The sequence below is a fragment of the Pogona vitticeps genome, chromosome 1 (genome assembly GCF_051106095.1).
Source record: "Pogona vitticeps strain Pit_001003342236 chromosome 1, PviZW2.1, whole genome shotgun sequence".
In the NCBI taxonomy this organism is placed as follows: Eukaryota; Metazoa; Chordata; class Lepidosauria; order Squamata; family Agamidae; genus Pogona; species Pogona vitticeps.
In genome coordinates this window covers 167,119,696-167,142,201 of record NC_135783.1, presented here as the reverse complement: position 1 = coordinate 167,142,201, position 22,506 = coordinate 167,119,696, and the positions used below count along the sequence as shown (strand labels likewise).

Below are 22,506 nucleotides of genomic sequence, written 5' to 3'. Positions count from 1 at the left end.
TCATTCCTCTCTGAAGAATGTGTGAGACTCTAAAGCCTTGTCTAAAAGGCTATGGTCAAACTACATGAGACTGTCAAATCCACATTTGGAAATGGAGTACTATATGGGTCTGACCGCATAGCACAAAATGCAAAATAATCCACTGTGAAGTCACACCTGGCTTTTCTGGGTGAATTCACTCAAGCAAGATTACACAGGAGTCAACAGTGAGAGCAGAAGAAATTGCCAATCTGCGCTTGTTGGCACATTTTTGAGGTGCCTCTAATGCAGTAGTCCAGGTGTGCAGGATGCATGGTTACTGTAGAGCTACCTTAACAAACTGCAAATGAGGGCTGGCTGCCAATTTCCTCGTCTCTGCCAATTTCCTCTTCATATACCTTTTTTTGTCCCTGGCATACTAGCACTGTTACATGTCTCTTAAAAAAGGTTCCAAGGTAAAAGGATGCTTAGTTGAAGGGAACTGCAACCTCTTGCAAGTCCCCCTTTGCTTCCTCTTTCTCCATCTTGAACTAGGAAGCTGGGAGAGTTGGAGTATGGATGGGGGGGGGGACTTTGGGCAGATTTGCATTGACTTTTATGACATGTAGCCAATGGAAAATAACGTGAATCAGACTGTTTCAATTCCAAACCATTTTCCACATTTATTTGTCAATGTACTTGTACCCTATATTGATAAAAGAAATCTGTTCTACCATAAGTTTGTTCATTTTTGCGTTTGTTCATTTCACTTAACTTTCTTTTAAATTGATCATCAGGAAATAAATAGAGTTCAATTTGAAAGTCTGATTGCTCAGAGAGAAGCTCACTGAAGGGCTAACATGCCATCACCTTCTCATGCAAGCTGCTTGTGTTGTCTAGTTTAATCCTAAATCATGAAATATTAAGTCGCCAAACAGGCAAAGAACCCACACAGTTACCATTAAGACAGTAGAGTTGCAATTCAGATACTGAGTTCTGTCTCTCAAATTGAAATGCAATATTTGTCCTGAAAGTCCTTTAAGCTCCTCCTCCCTCTTCTCTAGCCAACTTCTTAGGGATTAAAAATGTAAGACCTATAGGCTTTTGTTGTTTAGCAGTTAAGTCGTGTCCAACTCTTCGTGACCCCATGGACCCAGGCACAATCTTTTTACAGAAACAACCAGCTCCCAATTCCATATTCATCGAAACTTTACAATCTCACTCTCAATGCAGACAAATACTAATTGTTGTTCTTGTTTATTCATTAAGTCGTGTCCAACTCTTCGTGACCCCATGGACCAGAGCACGCCAGGCCTTCCTGTCTTCCAGTGCCTCCCAGAGTTGGGTCAAATTCATGTTGATAGCTTCGATGACACTGTCCAACCATCTCATCCTCTGTTGTCCCGTTCTCCTCCTGCCTTCACATTTCCCCAACAAGAAGGTCTTTTCCAGGGAGTCTTCTCTTCTCATGTGATAGCCAAAGTATTGGAGCTTCAGCTTAAGGATCTATCCTTCAAGTGACCACTCAGGGTTTATTTCCTTCAGAACAGATAGGTTTGATCTCCTTGCAGTCCAGGGGACTCTCAAGAGTCTCCTCCAGCACCACAATTCAAAAGCATCAATTCTTTGGTGGTCAGCCTTCTTTATGGTCCAGCTCTCATTTCCATTTAAGATGCTGTTGAGGTTTGTCATCGCTTTCCTCCCAAGAAGCAAGTGTCTTTTAATTTCGTGGCTGCTGTCACCATCTGCAATGATCATAGAGCCCAAGAAGGTAAAATCTGTCACTTCCTCCATATCTTCCCCTTCTATTTGCCAGGAGGTAATGGGACCAGTGGCTATGATGTGGTTTTTTTTTATGTTGCGCTTCAGACTATTTTTGCACTGTCCTCTTTCACCCTCATTAAGAGGTTCTTTAATTCCTCCTCACTTTCTGCCATCAGAGTGGTATCATCTGCATATCTGAGGTTGTTGATATTTCTTCCGGCAATCTTAATTTTGGCTTGGGATTCCTCCAGTCCAGCCTTATTCATGATGTATTCTGCATATAAGTTAAATAAGCAGGGAGACAATATACAGCCTTGTTGTACTCCTTTCCCAATTTTGAAACAGTCAATTGTTCCATATCCAGTTCTAACTTTTGCTTCCTGTCCCACATAAAGATTTCTCAGGAGATAGATAAACATAAAGATTTCTCAGGAGATAGATAATGTGAACAGGCACTCCCATTTCTTTAATGACTTGCCATCGTTATTAAAGAAATAACTTTGATTGTGTGGACAATAACTGTGGTCCACACAATCAAAGCCTTTTTCCTTAGTCAAGTAGATGTTTTTCTGCAACTCTCTAGGTTTCTCCATAATCCAGCGCATGTTAGCAATTTGGTCTCTAGTTCCTCTACCCCTTCGAAATCCAGCTTGTACTTCTGGGGGTTCTCGGTCCACATACTGCTGAAGCCTGCCTTGGAGAATTTTGAGCATAACCTTGCTAGCGTGTGAAATGAGTGCAGTTGTACTGGAACTTTCTTTGGCACTGCCCCTCTTTGGGGTTGGGATGTAGACTGATCTTTTCCAGTCCTCTAGCCACTGTTGAGTTTTCCAAACTTACTGGCATATTGAGTGTAGCACCTTAACAGCATCATTTTTTAAGATTTTAAATAGTTCAACTGGAATGCCATCACCTCCACTGGCCTTGTTGTTAGTCATGCTTTCTAAGGCCCACTTGACTTCATTTCTAGGATGTGTGTCTCAAGGTCAGCAATCACACTATCTGGTTTGCCCGGGACATCCAAATCTTTCTGGTATAATTCTCTGTGTATTTTCCCATTTTTGTCCTTTATCATGTTCATCTTTGCACAAAATGTTCCTTTAATATCTCCGATTTTCCTGAACAGATCTCTGGTTTTTCCTTTTCTATTATTTTCCTCTATTTCTTTGCATTGTTCATTTTAAAAGGCCCTCTTGTCTCTCCTTGCTATTCTCTGGAAATCTACATTCAATTTTCTGTAACTTTCCCCATCTCTCTTGCATTTTGTTTCCCTTCCAGGCACGTCCACAACTGAGTGTCCTTTCGACTTTGGCCCAACCACTTCATTAGCTCTGGAGTTACTTGTACTTGTCCTCCGCTCTTCCTCAGTAGCATGTTGGACGCCTTCTGACCTAAGGATCCTATCTTCCAGCGTCATATCTTTTAGCCTTTTGTTTCTGTTCATGGGGTATTCTTGGCAAAGATACTGGAGAGGCATTGCCATTTCCTACTCCAGGTGGATTGCGTTTGGTCGGAACTCTCCACTATGACCTGCTATCTTTGGTGTTTCTGCACGGCATAGCCCATAGCTTCTCTGAATTACTCAAGCCCCTTCCCCACGACAAGGCAGCAATCCATGAGGGGTTTTAATGTCAGACTAATGATTATATTAATGCAATCCAAAACTGAGCTGAAATCCTATCTCTGTATGTTGGACTTAAGGTGAGCTAAGTCTTTTCAAATGTGTGATGCATAGATAAATAAATCCAGGGATGCTGGTGATAGAAGGTTTGATTTCAGTTCTCCACATGCAGGGAAAAGAAGAGAAAGACTGGATACACTTGGTGTATATTTAGAAATGTGGCTCCCTCATGTTGCAAAAGATGTTTATTTGTCACAGTACATGATTTACTTCAGCTATGTAGCTTTATTTCAGCATGCATTGTTTTGTGATGGGTTATTAGAATGTGGCACTGGCTAAATCTGCAGGTTTGATTGCTGAAGCATGTGTGTCTGAGGAAATCATATTCTGGGAGCTAAAATGGATTGATCATAGGAAATAACTCTTTCCCCTTAACTTTTAGTTTGACTGTGATTAAAACTGCAGCATTCATACAGGAGCATATTGTGTGTGGGCTACAGGGGCAGTCGCCCTGGGTACAAAATTCTTAGGGGCATGTGGGCTGCCCTGCTTGGTGTGCTCCTGCAGCCCCTTCTTACGCTCCTCTGTCGCCTTCTGGCAGTTCAGGTCCAACCTGCCAAGGGGCACTGGGCCCACCACTGCCAGTGCAGATCTCAAGTGGCTCTGCATCTGCTTTATGGCACCACTCTGGGGGCTTCTCCCACCACCCCCTGCACCCTGCCCATATGTTGCATCACAGAGCTGGCACATGACCTGCACCCCACAATACTTGCCTTGCTCTGGATGCTGGCAGCCCACGCTGTGCCATTGCATTCAAGCGTTCTCATGAGTAGTAGGTGGGACTCATCAGCCTGGAAAGGCAGCCCATCTAGGAAAAGGAAAACTCTGATCCCAAACCCCCATGCCATGAGGAGAGGAGGAGGCACCGCCACCACCCATGTGGCAAGGAAGCAGCCCGGGTAGGTGGGGCTTGTCAGCATGGGAAGGCAGCCCATCTAGGAGAAGGAAAACTGATTTCAAACCTCCACTGCCTTGTGGCTATATCCACTGATGGAAAAGGCTTCAGGAGTTAACCTTGAGGCAAAATCAGGAGCCAGAGTCCAGGAGGCAGTTCGTGATGTTCTGGAAACTCCTGTGACATCGCTGCAACCAATTGTATTGGCTCTTGCCTTTCCATTTCAGTGATGTGGAGAGGGAGGATTTGCTGCTTGGGTAACAGCCTATCCTCCATATTATTTTACTCAGACTTCGTGCTCTGGAGAGGACACTCCAGTTTTGCATACAGCATCAAGTCCTCCATACAGAGCACGTTAGCATAGTCTCTCGAGACTGAAGGATGCCAATGATTATATATGAACAGTTTAATATTCTTATTGTTGTACTAATGATTGTTATTATTGTACTAATAACATTCTTTTACAGGGTTTGCCAGGAATCAATGGTTTAAAAGGAACTGATGGGGATGTGGTAAGTATGCAGTCTCAAGATTAAATTGTGATTTGAACATAAGTTAACTTAAAGAATGTCATAAAAATTAAGCGTCCTGATCTGTCCATTCTGTATTTGCATCCACACTGCCTCTTTAGAATGAGACACAGCTGTTAACATAATTACAGTGGTGCCCCACATGACGACGATAATCCATTCCAGGAAAATCACTGTTAAGCGAAATTGTTGCCATGCGAGGAAAAATCCCCATTGGAATGCATTGAAAACCGGTTAATGCGTTCCAGTGGGGAGATTACCTCGTCGTCCAGCGAAGATCATAGGGCGGCCATTTTGTGAGCACCGATCAGCTGTTTTTAATCACTGTCTTCCAAAACAAGAGTCGGAAAACAACGTGAGGCCATTTTGAAAATCCGACGATCAGCTGTAAAGATCGTTGTCCAGCGAAAAAACGGTTCCCGAAGCATGGAACTAATCATCGTAAAGCGGATTTTCCCCATTGGGACCATTGTTCTGCGATCGCTATAGCAATCACAAAAAAGTCGTCGTGCAGCGATTTCGTCATGCAACGGGGTCATCGTAATGTGGGGCACCACTGTATTAATAACTACATTTTGTCAAGTCAATTCTGACTTATGGCAACCCTTTTCAGGGTTTTCTAGGCAGAGAATACTCAAAAGTGGTTTATCCTTCTCTTCTTCTGGGAGCACCCTGGGATTGTTCAGCCTGCCTAGGGTCACACAGGCTGGCTATTCTGTGAGGCAGAGAGAACTAAACCCTCACCCTATGGCTCCACAGCCAATTCACTGAGCTATTCTGATGTACATGCACTAGCGTAATCTACTTTCAGCCAATCTCTATTTCTTACCTAACTTGGGGGGGGGGATTGAGGGAGTAGGAAGGGTGGCACATGGGCATATGTACTAGAAGAAAGGGAAAGCTTGAAATGAGAGACAGGTGGGTGCATTTGAATGTGTGTACTAAGGCAGGAGTGGGCAAAGTGTGGCCTGTAGGCATTTTTTGCAGCCACCTAAGCTGTCCCAGAAATTTTATTTGTCTAATTGTTGGCTGAAAGTGACCTCTTTGGATCAGAAAAGGCCTGTAGAGGCAGTGCTTTTTCTGCTCCTGAGCCTTGAGAGATACCCCAAGACTGTCCCCTGTGACAAATTGAAAGTGTGTTATCTAGACACTTCTATATGATTTGATTTTTTAAAAAAATGACAGCTTCTCCTTGTCAACAGAGTCAGTCAAAGCTGTGCATATGTTGATTGGCTATTTGAAAGCTGTATTCGTCTGGCTGATGGCCAATAGACTGTAGTGGAATCCTGACAATGCAGAAGTTCTGTGGCTTGGTAGTTCCCATGTCTGTGAGCTAGACAGACTGCCTGTTCTGGATGAGGTTGTACTCCCACCGAAGGGCCAGGGACATAGGCTAGGGGTTCTTGTTGAGCCATCTTTATTACTCAAGATTCAGGTAAGCACAGTGGCTTAGAGTGCCTGGGGCTGTCTTCACTTGGCCTGCCAGCTATTATCATTCCTGTACAGAGATAAACTGGATATGGTAGTTTATGGTGATCATAGGTTATAGCTTATGGTGGGGGCTGGAGTTTTGAGTTTGGCCCCCAAGTTCTAAATCTTGCTCGCCCCTAGTACAGTTAAAGGTGTAAGTATTTGCTTTTGTGGTAATTGTGTCCGAACAGAAATATTTATTTATTTATTTGAAAGTTACACTGTCCAACATAGTGGTAAAACATTACTCTGAGTGGTGCAGAAAAGAAAACATAAGTAACAATCAGTGAAAATGACAATGCAAAATCAGTAACACAATGTAACAAATAGATAACCCCAAAGAGAAAAAAAATCATCTAGTGACAATCCAGTGTATAGTAGGTCCATAATTATTCCCTCAGCAGAAGAATATTTCTGAAGCCTTCTTTGTAAAGTTCCTCCTTCTGAAGTTTCTGAAGATGCCAAGGGAAGAGCCTGGCACACTTCCAGTGGAAGCGCATTCCACAATGAAGGAGCCACCATGAAAAAGGCCCAGTTTCTAATAGATGCTTTTTTGGCCTCTTCAGGGTGGCCACCTTAAGAAGCGCAGCCAGGGAGGAACAGGTAAATTGGGTGGTCTTTCTTTGAGAGAGATGCTCCAACAGATAAAAAGGCCCAGAACCATTTTGGGGTTTAGATGACAAAACCAAAACTTCCTTTTGTCTCAAGTTCAGTTGCACTCTGATCAACTGCTGAAATGTGGCCCTACCATGATCTGGTCAAGAGGTGCAGATTCCCTGTCATTATTCTAAAGCAGTTGTTTTCATACATATATTTTAGGGTTTCTCTGGACCTGATGGTATCCCTGGCATTCCTGGTCAAAAAGGAAAAAAGGTAATTTAACTTAATTATCTGTTTGAATAACAAATCAACCTGATTGAATAGAACCAGAATGGAACCAACAGGATAAAATTACCAGTTTTAAAATTCAGTGTTTATTTGGTCTTAAGCATTAACACCTTGTGAAAGTAAGGATTTCTAAAACATGGTTAACATTTAATATTGAAACATTTAGCAATGTTTGGCAATATTTTATTTGGGGGGCGTTGTGACCCACAGGTGAAAAACAGAACATGAAGTAGAATGGGAGTAGTATCTCATTGTGGAAGGCAATATTTGAGAACGGGTTTTACCTGTAATGGGAGAAAGGCTCTTCATTATTCTGTTTCATCAGCATAATGGCTGTATGTCACTTTTAGCAATAAATTAAAACTATTTGAATTTACCTAGGGAGAAACAGGAGACAGGGGCATTCCAGGACCACCAGCCTACACATATCGTCCCACAATAAGAAAAGGTATTGCTTTTCACACAGCATGATTTATTTAAAGAAAGCTTTTCTTATTGATGTATGTTTTGTTAGTGTTAACCTGCAGGAGTGTCTTTTTGGTATGTAATAAATAAATAAATAGCTCATATTTTTCATCAAATTAAGGAGCATAGATATAGACAAGATTCATTAGCATGATTATCATATTCTAGTTCTCTAAATCTGAATGGTGGCTTTGGCATATTAATGCAAAGTAGGTAGCCTTATTTACATATTATGTAAATTAAACCCATTAATTGTTGCATTTTTCTACCAACATGTTTCAGTCCTAGCATTATTTAAATAGTAATTAATGGTCTGGTGTTATTTAAATTATGATTAATGAACCATAATATAATGGTTAGTGTTGGACTTCAAAGAGGGGGACCCAAATTCAAAGCCCATCTTAAACACAAAATTTACCTAGTGACCTTTGACCCCAGTCAGTACCTTTCAGCCAAATCGATGTTACATGGTTGTTTTTCAGGATAATATTGAAAGAGGTCATTTACATTGCTGGTGTACATTAATAAACAAATAACGGCATTTTGCAGCCATCTTATGAGATGGCGATCATTTTTTTGCTATCAGTTTTTACTGATGTTAAAACTACTACTACTACAGATCATTGAGAATATCACAGGAATCCCCCAGAAGTGACACACTGTCATCTGATTAACAGGAAAAAATGGAGGAGAAAGTGATGGCAAAACACAGATATGTCATTTTTATTCAGTCATACAAGTCTCTTCAGCCTTGATATTTCAAAAAAAGGCTATTCTCGATAATTTACACTTATTTTAATACATGTTTCTTCATTTACAACATTTAACTTAACTGTTCATATATTCATTTTTAATTCTGCCTTCCTTAATATATTTGCCAAAGTCTTACTCCATTTTTATGCTAGTGGAACAGCATAGATCTTGTCAGTGAATTTCAAGTGAGCTAAGAAGTTAGTGTAATAATTTGCTGTACAACAGCAAATGTCTTATGCTGCAGTTTAGGTTTTGGTTTAGAACCTTCCTTGATATGAACATTTCATATGCAATTTCTGAATTTTGCAAAATTCAATGGCCTGCACAAATTGAAGGATATTTATGTTTTGCTCCATATGGTAGTCGAAGACATGGAAATGAGGTCAGCTTGCCTAAAATGCAAAAAGTGAAATCCTCCTCTGTTTTAAATGTGGTGGATATATTTCATCAGTTTGAGATATCTCTATATAACTGATATTATATGTTTCTGGGATATGCTTTCAGGTGCAAGAGGCGACTGGGGCACTCCAGGTATTCGTGGGCCTAAAGGAGACAGAGGCGAGCAAGGCAGTCCTGGCCTACCTGGCCTGCCAGGGCCTTCATATGATGGTAATCTCCTGCCACTTTGTTATTCAGATAAAAGTCTAACACTCAGAATGAGATGCAGACAGTGTCTGAGCTGAATTATAAGAAATGTTAATAGATTATATCTGGGTTTTTTATTTAGTGTACTGTTTCTCTGACATAGGATAATATACAGTGGTGCCTCGCTTAGCGATGTTAATTCGTTCCAAGAAAATCATCGCTATGTGAAACCATCGCTAAGCGAAACACCATTTCCCATAGGAATGCATTGAAAACCGGTTAATCCGTTCCAATTGGAACGGACTGCCATCCTTAAGCGAAAAAACCCATAGGAAACATCGTTATGCGATACGATGTTTCCTCCATTGGAATGCATTGAAGTCTATTCAATGCATTTCAATGGTTTACGAAGTCAATTTTTGCAAATTTAAGTGTGTCAAAAAAAGGGTTAAAATGGTTTTAAATGCTTGAAATAGTTTCAGCACCTTCTAAAACAGATGCAGACTTAATTTGGCTTTGATCTGACTTTTCGTTAATTTTTGGTGAATTTTTTCCCCCCACCAACTTTTGACAGCTGTCAAAAGTTGGGCTCCATTGTTCCCTATGGGGGAGAAACAAATTCACCAAAAATTAACGAAGACTCAGAGCAAAGCCAAATCAGGTTTACACCCGTTTTAGAAGGCACACTAACGATTCCAAGCATTTAAAAATGTTTCTGAGTCTTCGTTAATTTATGGTGAATTTCTTTCTCCCCCATAGGAAACAATGGAGCTGTCAAAAGCTGGGCTCCATTGTTCCCTATGGGGGAGAAAAAAATTCACCAAAAATTAACGAAGACTCAGAGCAAAGCCAAATCAGGTTTGCACCCGTTTTAGAAGGCACACTAACGATTCCAAGCATTTAAAAATGTTTCTGAGTCTTCGTTAATTTATAGAGATCCATTGAGCCTGACTTTGACAGCTCCATGCATTTCTATGGGGGGAGGAAAAAATTAACCAAAAATTAACGAAGAGTCAGATCCCAAGCATTTAAACATTTACAACTTTAAAATTCAACAACAAATTTAAAAAAAGAGTCAGGACAAAGTCAAATCAGGATAACAAAGGGTTTATTAAGTGCACATTAACATCATAAACTTTATAGCATAGGACAACTTTTTAGACTCAGCAATCAAGGTGAATGAACATTTGCAAAACTCTTTCAGTACAGAAACTCTTCTTGCAGTGAAGAACCATAACATTTTACACAACACTTTTTTTAAAGGGCATTACAGTACAGAAACTCTTCATGCATTGAAGAAACATAACATTTTACACAACCCTTTTTTGAAAGTGCATTACAGTACAGAAACTCTTCATGCATTGAAGAAACAACATTTTACACAACACTTTTTTGAAAGTGCATTACAGTACAGACACTCTTCATGCATCGAAAAAGCAAAAAACATACTTTTAACATTTCAACTTTAACGTGAACAAGTGAGGTGGAAGCCTCTAAACCACCCGGACCAGTGTTCCCCAAATCAATGCAGCAGTCTAGGGGGATGATGAGGGGAAGGAAGAAGAAATGCTCCAGATAGAACACAACTGAGCAGCAGCACTGGTGGAAGGAGCAGGTTCCTCTTCCTGCCTTGGTCTCTTTGTGAGGAACCTGTCCATAGTCAGCTGCCTCTGACACCTTTTCAGAATTCCTCAGAAAGGGGACATGATCCTTTCATCATAGGAATTCGATAAGTTCTCAGCCAGATTCGTGTCCTCGTGGTACCGCTGCGCTATGGTCTGCACATAATTCCATCAGTCCAAAAACTTCTTAAGCTCGCTGGTGGTCAGCTGTTTGTGCTCTGGCTCTTCTTCTTCCTGCTCCTCCCTCGCCTCTGCCTGAAGATCCACCAGCTCCTGTGTGGTCAACTCCTGGTCATGGCCCTCGACCAGCTCTGCAATGTCCTCCTCATTGACATCGAGGACAATGTTCCTCCCTAAGTCCACAATGTCCTGCATCACTGTGGACTCAGGTGCAGGTGCTGAAGGACCAGGAGCCACACAGCCTGGCCAGAGCGGGCGCCATGCAGAGTTCAAGTTCCTCTGGCTGATGCCATCCCAGGCCCTGGCGATCATCTTCAGGCAGATGACGATGTCGAATTCATCACGCCACAAGTCACGCAGGGTGAGGCTGGTGGCATCAGTCACCTCAAAACAGCGCCGGAACAGCTCCATGGTGTAGCACTTTTTGAAGTTCGCAGTCACCTGCTGATCCATCGGCTGGAGTAGCGGGGTGGTGTTTGGAGGCAGAAACATGATTTTTATAAAGGAAAACTCCTCCAACAAGTCATCCTCAAGGCCTGGTGGATGGGCAGGAGCGTTGTCCATTAGGAGCAGGGCCTTCAGAGGCAGGTCACAGTCCACCAGGTACCGCTTCACAGCTGGGCCAAAAGCGTGATTGACCCAGTCCACAAAGAGTACCCGTGTGACCCAAGCCTTGGCGTTGGATTGCCACATCACCTTCAGCCGTGCTTTGTCTACCTTGTGCTTCTTAAAAGCACGCTGATTTTCAGAGTGGTAGACAAGCAACGGCTTGATCTTCAGATCCCCGCTGGCGTTCGCACAGAAGAGGAGAGTGAGGCGGTCCTTCATCGGCTTGTGGCCAGGCAGCTTGCTCTCCTCTTGGTTCAGGAAGGTCCTTTTGGGCATCCGCTTCCAAAACAGGCCGGTCTCATCGCTGTTGAAGACCTGCTCTGGAAGGTAGCCCTCTGTTGTTACGACCTCGAGGAACTCCACAGCAAAGTCCTCTGCTGCAGTGGTGTCTGAGCTCACTGCCTCTCCGTGCCTCACCACGCTGTGGATGCCGGAACGTGTCTTGAAACGTTCAAACCAGCCTCTGCTGGCCTTGAACTCCTCAGGCTCAGCTGATGTTCCAGGCTGCTGTGCCATGAGGTCGGCGTACAAGGCCTTGGCCTTCTCACAGATCACAGCCTCCGTAACCGTGTCCCCTCCACGATGCTTCTCCTCCATCCAATGACCAGGAGCTTCTCCACCTCCTCCAGGACAGCTGGACTGTTCCTGGCGATCCTTGTGACACCCTTGGCGGCATCCATGGCAAGGATCTTCTCACGCTTGGCCACGATGGTGCCAATGGTTGACGCATTGCGGCCGTACTCCCTGGCGATGTCCGCAATGTGTCTCCCTCCATCGTATTTCCGGATGATTTCCTTTTTTGTCTCGATGGTGATCTTTTATTTTATTTATTTATTTATTTTATTTATTTATTTAATATGCCGCCCACACTACCCGAAGGTCTCTGGGCGGCTTACAGCATTTAAAATACAATAAAATTATGTAGCAATTAAAATACAATTAAAATATATATAAAATTGCCATCGGACCCACAGCTAATATTATTTCAGTTAAAAGCCTTCGGCTTGCCAACCTGGGCAGAAGCAGTCTTCTTTGGACCCATGTCCAACGTAGCTACGTTAAAGGAAAAAAACAACAGTCAGTGATTTAAATCTGCCTCACCTTCCCACACCTGGCCAAAACTGCCCTGCACAAGCAAGTGGCAGTTTTGTCACACACACACACACACCACAACCTAGGGGGGAAAACATAAATCTTACCTACCTCACGATCAAACTGATTGTTTGGAAAAGCCAAAAATGGCCACAGCACACCCACAGAGGATGCCTAACCAAAGAAAAAGAGAGAAAAATTAGACTTGCCATAACTACACCCCCCACCAAAACCAAAGGTGAAAAAAAACACAGGAACAGAAATCTTACCTACCTCACGATCAAACACCAAAGGCCACACCACACCACACCTACAGAAAATAAAATTCAAAATTGGAATCCCTGGTTCAGACATGGAGAAATCCACCAGAAACAGCAATCCCAGTGAGGGTCTAGCACCATTAGACCGAAACACCCCCCCCCCCCATAGGCAGCCTGGCACATAGGAAAAAAAACTTAAACATGGGATTTCAGTAGGTGGCCCAAATCCCTGGTTCAGACATGGAGAAATCCACCAGAAACAGCAGTCCCAGTGAGGGTCTAGCACCATTAGACCGAAACACCCCCCCACCCCCATAGGCAGCCTGGCACACAGGAAAAAAAAACTTAAACATGGGATTTCAGTAGGTGGCCCAAATCCCTGGTTCAGACATGGAGAAATCCACCAGAAACAGCAATCCCAGTGAGGGTCTAGCACCATTAGACCGAAACACCCCCCCCCCCATAGGCAGCCTGGCACACAGGAAAAAAAACTTAAACATGGGATTTCAGTAGGTGGCCCAAATCCCTGGTTCAGACATGGAGAAATCCACCAGAAACAGCAATCCCAGTGAGGGTCTAGCACCATTAGACCGAAACACCCCCCACCCCCATAGGCAGCCTGGCACACAGGAAAAAAAACTTAAACATGGGATTTCAGTAGGTGACCCAAATCCCTGGTTCAGACATGGAGAAATCCACCAGAAACAGCAATCCCAGTGAGGGTCTAGCACCATTAGACCGAAACACCCCCCACCCCCATAGGCAGCATTACAAACATTTTAAACACACAAATCCCAAAGAAATGCCCAGAAACCCCCAGGAAAAAAAACCCTGCAATTTCCCCATTAACCAAAGCCATTGCCAGCCAGACCCAAATCCCAAACATGGCAAAGAGAAAAAAAAAACATTTTAAACACACAAATCCCAAAGAAATGCCCAGAAACCCCCAGGAAAATAAAAACCCTTGCAATTTCCCCATTTACAACCCCCCCATAACCAAAGCCATTGCCAGCCAGACCCAAATCCCAAACATGGCAAAGAAAAAAAACATTTTAAAAAAAACAAATCCCTAACCCTAACCCTAACCCTTGCAAAAAACATCTAACTTTAGCAATAAAAAACCCACCACCCACCCAGGATAAGAAATGCAAGCTTACCTTTTGTAGCTCTACAGCACAGCATGCACTCCCAAAACACAGTCCAAAGCGACAAAGCCAACCTTGGAGGTGCACATGGGAGAGTGAACCCAGGATGCATGGGCAAGGGGTTTTATACCTTCCCCGCACAGGCACAATGCATCCTGGGTACAGGCAGTTTGAATTTGAAGGAAAACAACAGATTAGCATTGCAAAGAAGCCACTTTTCCCGCTCTTTTTGCAAACAACGCTAAGCGAAACGGGGACCATAAAACGCATCGTTATGCGAATCATGGTCCCGAAATCGCTAAGCGAGTTTCCCCCATAGGAGACATCGCTATACGATGCATTAAATTTTCAAAAAAAGCCATCGCTATGCGAATTCATCGTTGAACGAAGCAATCGCTAAGCAAGGCACCACTGTATACTTTATTTTCTAGTACATATTATGTTGCTGTTTTTAGAACTCTCTTAACATTTTGGTATTTGTTGCTTTTCCCTGTATTGCAAACAAACATTTGTGTTACATGGCTGGCTTACTTGAATTGCATACTATTATTTTTACTGTGCAGTCAGTTAACATAATCACTCCCTGCTTCTTGTAGATTGTATCTATAATGTATTATTGTAGCTTTGCTAAATATGATTAGAAGTGTTGATAAATGTTTATCTTTAGTTATTTCTTTCTTACCACCTCTCTGAGACTATCAATACTCATTTCCACAGGCAACACTTCAAAAATTTAACACTCAGAATGAGATGCAGACAATGCCTGAGCATTTACTATTTTCTGTTTAGTATAGTGTTATAGTATCTGAATATCCGTTTCCTTTTATTCTAGAAGCATGTTATGTACACATTGCAAACACAGGTTAAAGAAATAGGCCAATGAACCAATGGATGGAGCATTAGGGCTGAGGCTTAGGTTGCTGAACTCCTATTTTGTTTGTAGTTTGACTTTTGGCAAACCACTTGGTCCCACTTTGATCTGGAGAAGATATATCAGTCTATTTTTCTTCGGAACAGTAGTTCTTACTCTTGAGAAACCCAGATGTTCTCAGACTGCAACTTCCAGAAACACTGGCTAGCACAGCTGGTGATGAGAGTCGTAGTCTAAGAATACCTTGGTTACCCAAGGTTGGGAACCAGTGGTCTAGAGCATTCTAAAAATCTCACATCGCTAACCAAACTCCCCTGTTTCAGATATCTCTCTGGGAAGAGGTTTGCCAGGAGAAACGGGGCCTAAAGGTTTTATCGGTGACCCAGGTTTCCCAGCCAGTTATCCAGGTGCTCCAGGATTAGATGGCGACCTTGGATCACCTGGTTTTCCTGGTCCTCCTGGCCCTCCAGGAAGTTCAGGTAAGAGAATGAAATGTTTAGGAAGGAAAACATACTATTGTCCTTTCAAAGAATATGTGAGTATTTCCTTCAATGGGCATTTTGGAGCTGAAAAAGAAATTGGAGTTTCAAGGTTTCCATTAGGCCATGAATCCTAAAAGAAAGATCAGGAACTGCTGGATAGCTTGAAGGTTTAGGTCTCCAGCTGTGGAGCCAGAGATTGGAAGTTCAATTCCCCCCGTGCCTCCTTGACAGGGGCAGCACTTGATGATCTATAAGGTCCCTTCCAGCTCTGCAGTTCTAAGATTATATTAAAAGATTTTGTTATCTCTGGCCATTTATTTTACTTTACTTACTTGAGACATGATTTAATTGATTGAGATGTATCCAAGTGCTGTTGAACTGCTATTGAGTGAGATAGAATCATAGACTCATGGAATAATTAATTTGGAAGGGACCTATAAGGCATCGAGTTCAAACCCCACTCAGTGTAGGAATACAAATCAAAGGATGTCTGCCATGTAGGTGAATTTGTTTTTTAGGGTGTTTTTGTTTTTGTTGTGTGGGATACACAATGGGACCGAATAAAAGCCAGATGATGGAACGGATATGAGGAAAACATAAGGTAGCTACTTTAAATGTGAAAGGCCTAGGGTCTGTAACAAAGAGAAAGAGAATAGGAGCATTACTGAAGAAAAACAAGGTTTTGGTTGACATTATTTATTTACAAGAGAATCATCAATCAAAGAATGGAGTTAATGAACTGAAATTACAAAATACACACATTTATGAAAAAGGATTTGGGACTTCCAAATCCAAAAGTATAGCGACATTGATATATAAACATTGTGAATCTGGGGTAAAAGAAGTAGTAAAAGATAGTAGTGGTGGAAAGAAGATTATACATTAGTAAATGTTTATGCACCGAATATGAATCAAGGATAATTTTATAAAAATGTGATTAAAGAGATTAAAGGTTAGAAAGGGATATGTGATGATGACAGGAGATTTTAACATGGTTTTGGATAAGGTAAAGGATAAATCTGTATGCAAAAAGATGAGTTGAATAAAAGAAGTACGCTTTTGAGCAAGATGTTGAAAACTAGGGATTTAAAAGATATATGGAGAGAGTTGAAGGGGGATGAAAGAAGGTTTATGTACTATTCTTCTGTACATAATAATTATTAAAGAATAGATTTTATGTTTATATCACAAAATTTAATTTCAAAGGTTTTGTTGCTGTTTAGTCGTTCAGTTGTGTCTGACTCTTCGTGACCCCATGGACCACAGCACGCCAGGCCCTCCTGTCTTCCACTGCCTTCTGGAGTTGGGTCAAATTCATGTTGGTAGCTTTGATGACACTGGCCAACCATCTTGTCCTCTGACGTCCCCTTCTCCTCTTGCCTTCACATTTTCCCAACATCAGGGTCTTCTCTAGGGAGTCTTCTCTTCTCATGTGATAGCCAAAGTATTGAAGCTTCAGCTTCAGGATCTGTCCTTCCAGTGAACACTCAGGGCTAATTTCCTTCAAAATGGATAGGTTTGTTCTCTTTGCAGTCCAGGGGACTCTCAAGAGTCTCCTCCAACACCAAAATTCAAAAGCATCAATTCTTTGGCGGTCAGCCTTCTTTATAGTCCAGCTCTCATTTCCATACATTGCTACTGGAAAAACCATAGCTTGGACTATGCGGACCTTTGTCGGCAAGCTGATATCTCTTCTCTTTAAGATGCTGTTGAGGTTTCTTGTCGCTTTCCTCCCAAGAAGCAGGAGTCTTTTAATTTCGTGGCTGCTGTCACCATCTGCAGTGATCATAGAGCCCAAGAAGGTAAAATCTGTCACTACCTCCATATCTTCCCCTTCTATTTGCTAGGAGGTGATGGGACCAGTGGCCATGATCTTATTTTTTTGATGTAGAGCTTCAGATCATTTTTTGCACTCTCCTCTTTAACCCTCATTAATAGGTTCTTTTATTCATTCATTCATTCATTCATTCATTCTTTCATTGTTTGATGGATGGATGGATGGATTGATTGATTGATTGCATTTATGCCCCACCCATCTAGTCAATTGACTACTCTAGACGGGTTCCAACATATATAATAACAGTATAAAATATAGCAACATTTAGACATCAGTAGTAGAGTTAATCAAGATGGAAAAAGATAAGAAAAAATAAAAATAAATCAAATAGTAACTGAAGGGAAGGCCTGCCTAAACATCAAAGTTTTCAGTTGGTTTTTAAAGATACTCAGCAAAGGGCCCGCACGGATCTCCGGATAGAGATTATTCCAGAGGTGAGGAGCTACTGCGAAGAAGGCCCGGTTTCTTGTTTTTTCCTTCTGGACCTACTTCGGCATCAGACTCCTCAACCTCACCTCCTGACTTGATAGAGTGATATGGGTAGATTTTGGTGGGAGTAGGCGTTCCGCCAAGTATCGAAGCCCTAAACCTTTTAGGGTTTTTTATGTAAGCATTAAAACTTTGAAGTCAATGCAGAACCAAATGGGCAGCCAATGCAAAGCGGCCAGAGTGGGGGAGATATGATGATATTTTCTCACTTCACTAAGGAGTCTGGCCGCTGCATTCTGCACCATTTGGAGTTTCCGCATCAATCTCAAAGGTAGCCCCATGTAGAGCGCATTACTGTGGTCTAATATCGAGATTACATGTACCAAGGTGGTGAGCGCCCCAACATCAAGATAGGGACACAGCTGGCCTATTTGCCAGATATGAAAAAAGGCAGTACAGTGGTGCCCCGCATAGCGAGGTTAATCCGTTCCGGATTAACCCTCGCTATGTGAAATCGTCGCTAAACGGAATGTAAAAGCCCATTGGAACGCATTAAACATCGTTTAATGTGTTCCAATGGGCCCTAAACTTACCGTTCAGCGAAGTTTCCTCCATAGCGGCAGCCATTTTCGCGCCCTCGGTAAGCGAGGGGAGGGCACAAAAACGCTGCGCGTGGCCATTTCGGGCGTCCGGCAGCCATTTTGGAACCGCCGAACAGCTGATCGCCTGACTCTGTGGGAGGCGGCAAGAGGAGGAGGGGGGGCGGCGGCAAGAGGAGGAGAAGAGGGAAAGGGGGAGGACGCGTGAGCGCGTGGCTTCCCTCCCTTCGCCTGCCTGCCTCGCCGCCTGCCTTCCTCCCCGGGGGCGTCAGGAGAAGGACGAGGAGGAAAAGGGAAAGTGGGGGGTAGCGGGCGAGCGAGCGAGTGCCGTTTCCCTCCCTCCCTCCATCTGCCTGCCTGCCCGCCTGCATTTCTCCCCGCCAGCGGCAGGAGAGGGAGGAGGAGGAGGAGGGAAAGCAGAAAAGGACGAGGAGGAAGAGGGAAAGCGGGGGGTGGCGAGCGAGTGAGCGAGTGCCGTTTCCCTCCCTCCATCTGCCTGCCTACCCGCCTGCGTTCCTCCCCGGCCAGCGCGGCCCCACATCACTCTTGCGGCGGCAGCTCCTTCCTGGCACCTGTCTTCGGTAAGTGAGTTTTTTCCATAGGGACCGACGCTATGCCTCTGCATTAGCCACCCCAGAAAAGGGATTGCTATGCGGATTCGTCGTTATACGGTGCGCTCGTTATGCGAGGCACCACTGTACAGACCACTGACGCCACCTGAGTTTCCATGGTAAGCGCCGAGTCCAGATGAATCCCCAAGCTGCAAACCTCACTCTTTGCGGTAAGAGTCACCCCCCCCCCAAAATGAGAGAGAGTTTCCCAGATGGTGGGGCCACCCACCCTCAGGACCTCTGTCTTATCTGGGTTCAGCCTCAGCCCATTTTCCTGCATCCATTCTAGCACAGACTCCAAGCTGAAGAGACAGAACCGCATCCACTGCAGTTGGTGAAAAGGAGATGTAGAGCTGAGTGTCATCAGCATACTGATGGCACGATGCCCCACACCCCTGATGTCCCCACCCAGGGGCTTCATGTAGATATTAAACAGCATTGGGGAGATGATTGAACCCTGTGGAACCCCACAATTGAGGCTCCACGGGGCTGATACCCTCTCCTCAAGCTGTACTCTCTGAGGACAGTCCCTGAGGAAGGATTAGAGCCAGGCCACCAATTCCTAACTCGGAGAGCCGCCTCAGGAGTATGCCGTGGTCGATGGTATCAAAGGCCACCGAGATATCAAGGAGGACCAATTAGAGATGTTTTACCCCTGTCAGCCTCCCTCAGTAGGTAATCATATAGGGTGACCAATGCCATTTCTGTACCATAGCATGGCCTGAAACCTGACTGGAATGGATCCAGGGCATTTGTTTCATCCAAATGAGCCTGAAGCTGATCGGCCACCACCCTCTCCACCACTTTGCTGATGAAAGAAACATTGGCGATGGGCCTATAATTGCCATGTTCATCTGCTGCCAAACTAGGTTTCTTCCGTATGGGCGTAATGAGTGTCTCCTTGAGGGCAGGAGATACCCTGTCCTAAAGGAAAGACCCATTAAATATTGCAGTGGCTCATTCTGTTGTTATAGGCCTGGCTGCTTTGATTAGCCAGGCTGGGCAAGGGTCAAGGGATGAGGTGGTGGCCTGACAGCAATCAAGCGCTTTGTCCACAATATCTGTCATCACAGGCTGAAAGAAATCAAAAGTCACCGGGCAAGGCGGAGCACTGGACATCTCTGCTTGACTCACTGTATCCAAAAAAGGAGAGAGCTCCCAGCGGATGGCCTCCACTTTAGATTTTTTAAATGCTGCAAATTGGTCCACTGAGATACTAGGGGAAGGGCCGTCACTTAGACCAATTCCGGATAGGTCGCACACTATATGGAAAAGCTCCGCCTGCTGATTTGAAGCTTTGCTTATCCGGTTAGCGAGATGTACTCGGCTACCAGCCTTTACCTTGGCCAAGGAAAGGTTAGTCGCGACCCTGACAGCTATCCAATTATAATCTGTCGGGTTCTTTCTCCACTTGCGCTCTAGCCTTCTCCTAAATTGCTTCATCGCTCATAGGTCCAGATTAAACCAGGACGCAGGCCGAGCTCTGCGTTGGAGAGGGTGTTTAGGAGCAATCGTGTCTACAGCCCTGGTGGCAGTGGTAAACCAGCCATCAATCAGAGCCTCGAGAGGAGCACCAGCCAGATCAGCCGAAACACGTCTTATGGCATCCTGGAATCCTACAGTATCCAGTAGCCTTCGAGGGCAGACCATAGAAATAGGTCCATGCTCCCTGCGAGTGGGGAGAGCCATTCCTCACTTTCTGCCATCATAGTGGTATCATCTGCACATCTGAGGTTGTTGATATTTTTTCCGGCAATCTTAATTCCGGCCTGGGATTCATCCAGTCCAGCCTTTCTCATGATGTATTCTCCGTATAAGTTAAATAAGCAGGGAGACAATATGGAGCCTTGTCGTACTCCTTTCCCAATTTGGAACCAATGTTGTTCCATATACAGTTCTAGCTGTTGCTTTCTGTCCCACATATAGATTTCTCAGAAGACAGATAAGGTAGTCAGGCACTCCCATTTCTTTAAGAAATTACCATAGTTTCTTGCATGGTCTGAGGGGACGGGGTTTTCAGATTTAAATGAGGGTAAGCATAGCTCCAGGCCCTTTTCTTGAAGAAGAAGCTGTGGCAGGAAGGCAGGTATGTTTAGGTAGACATTTTGGTGAGGTTTTTTTTCTAGGTTGACCTTTGTTTTCCATGACTGCATGGTCTGAGGGGGCGGGTTTTTCAGATTTAAATGAGTGTGAGCAGAAGCGCTCGCTTAACAGTGCGCAAAATTCTCTAGTTCTATTTTTGACCCTAATTTGGTAAGTAGGAAAGATAATTGACATCGCATACACCTGGGGATAGGAAACCTTTAAGGGTTGGATCATACTTCCGCACTATTAGAGAGCAGGCTGGGTAGGTGGGGTTCGTCAGCCTTGGAAGGCAGGCCATCTAGGAGAAGGAAAACTCCGATTTCAAACCTCCACTGCCTTGTGGCTATATCCACTGATGGAAAAGGCTTCAGGAGTTAACCTCGAGGCAAAATCTGGAACTGGAGTCCTGGAGACAGTTCGCATCGTTCTGGCAACTCCTGCAACATCTCTGGAACCAGTTGTATTGGCTCTTGCCTTTCCACTGGACTATTTCAGTGACATGGACAGGGGGGATTTGCTGCTTTGGTAACAGCTTATCCTCCATATTATTTTACCCAGGCTTCGTGCTCTGGAGAGGACACTGCAGTTTCACATACAGCATCGAAACAACACAGGAAGGAGCAGTAACCAGTTATAAGTCTTTGCTCAATTGGCATAAAGCATGATGCCAGGGGCTACTTCTGACGGTGGGAGAGGTCATTGCACCTCATGAGGTAGATACCACCTGCCTAAGCTTGGCAGCCTCCAGCCAGTAAAGTGCTACCTCGCCACGGTCTGTTAACCTCACATGGTGTGTGGGGTTTAGGGTGAAAGCTGATAAGCACATTGATAACCATGCACCATGCAACAATCGTAAAAACTTCTACCCTAAAGCTGGGCACCTGGAATGTACGGACAATGACCCCTGGCTTTTCTGACTACGGCTTTTCTGATGACCTGCAGGAAATAGACGATGTGCACAAGACAGCTGTCATCAACACAGAACTGAGTAGATTGCAGATGAACATTGTTGCCCTGCAAGAGACGAGCTTGCCAGACTTGGGATCTGTCAAAAAAACAAACAAACTTCTCATTCTTCTGGCAGGGAAAACTATTGAATGAGACCAGGGAATATGGTGTTGGCTTTGCAGTCAGAAATACTCTTCTGAAATCCATTGTTACACCTTCTGTGCGGAGTGAAAGAATCCTGTCTCTGCAGCTCCACTCATCAGCGGGACCGGTCACCCTCATTAGTGCATGTGCACAAACATTGTCATCCACAACAGAAGTCAAAGAGAAAATCTATGACAATCTGGTAGCTACTATCAAAAATGTCCCTGTAAGAGAGCCACTGTTCATTCTCGAAGACTTTAACACTAGAGTTGGTGCTGATCACAATTCTTGGCCCACTTGTCTAGGCCATTACAGGAGAAATTTAGGGAACAAAAACAAACACTCTTTCTGGCCTTCATAGATCTCACAAAGGCCTTTGATTTGATTAACAGGGATGGCCTTTTTAAAATCCTGCCCAAGATTGGATGTCCACATTGACTCCTTAACCTCATCAGGTTCTTTCATGAGGAAATGAAGGGCACTGTAGTTTTTGATGGCTCAACATCAGATCCCTTTGACATCCAAAGCAGAGTGAAACGGCTGTGTCCTCGCACCGACTCTGTTTGGAATCTTTTTTGCTGTCATGCTGAAGCACACCTTTGG

General features: G+C 43.9%; 1 protein-coding gene across 4 annotated transcripts in view; it reads left to right on the top strand.

Moving 5' to 3' along the window:
* COL4A2 (collagen type IV alpha 2 chain) overlaps positions 1 to 22,506 on the top strand; it is a 410,505-nt gene that overhangs the window by 163,661 nt on the left and 224,338 nt on the right. For all 4 annotated transcript variants that reach the window (XM_072992602.2, XM_072992648.2, XM_072992721.2 and 1 more), the window contains 5 exons: positions 4,766 to 4,810; positions 7,118 to 7,171; positions 7,568 to 7,634; positions 8,909 to 9,013; positions 15,092 to 15,247. In XM_072992602.2, the coding sequence (XP_072848703.2) occupies positions 4,766 to 4,810; positions 7,118 to 7,171; positions 7,568 to 7,634; positions 8,909 to 9,013; positions 15,092 to 15,247 (427 nt within the window). The remainder of the gene's footprint in view (positions 1 to 4,765; positions 4,811 to 7,117; positions 7,172 to 7,567; positions 7,635 to 8,908; positions 9,014 to 15,091; positions 15,248 to 22,506) is intronic.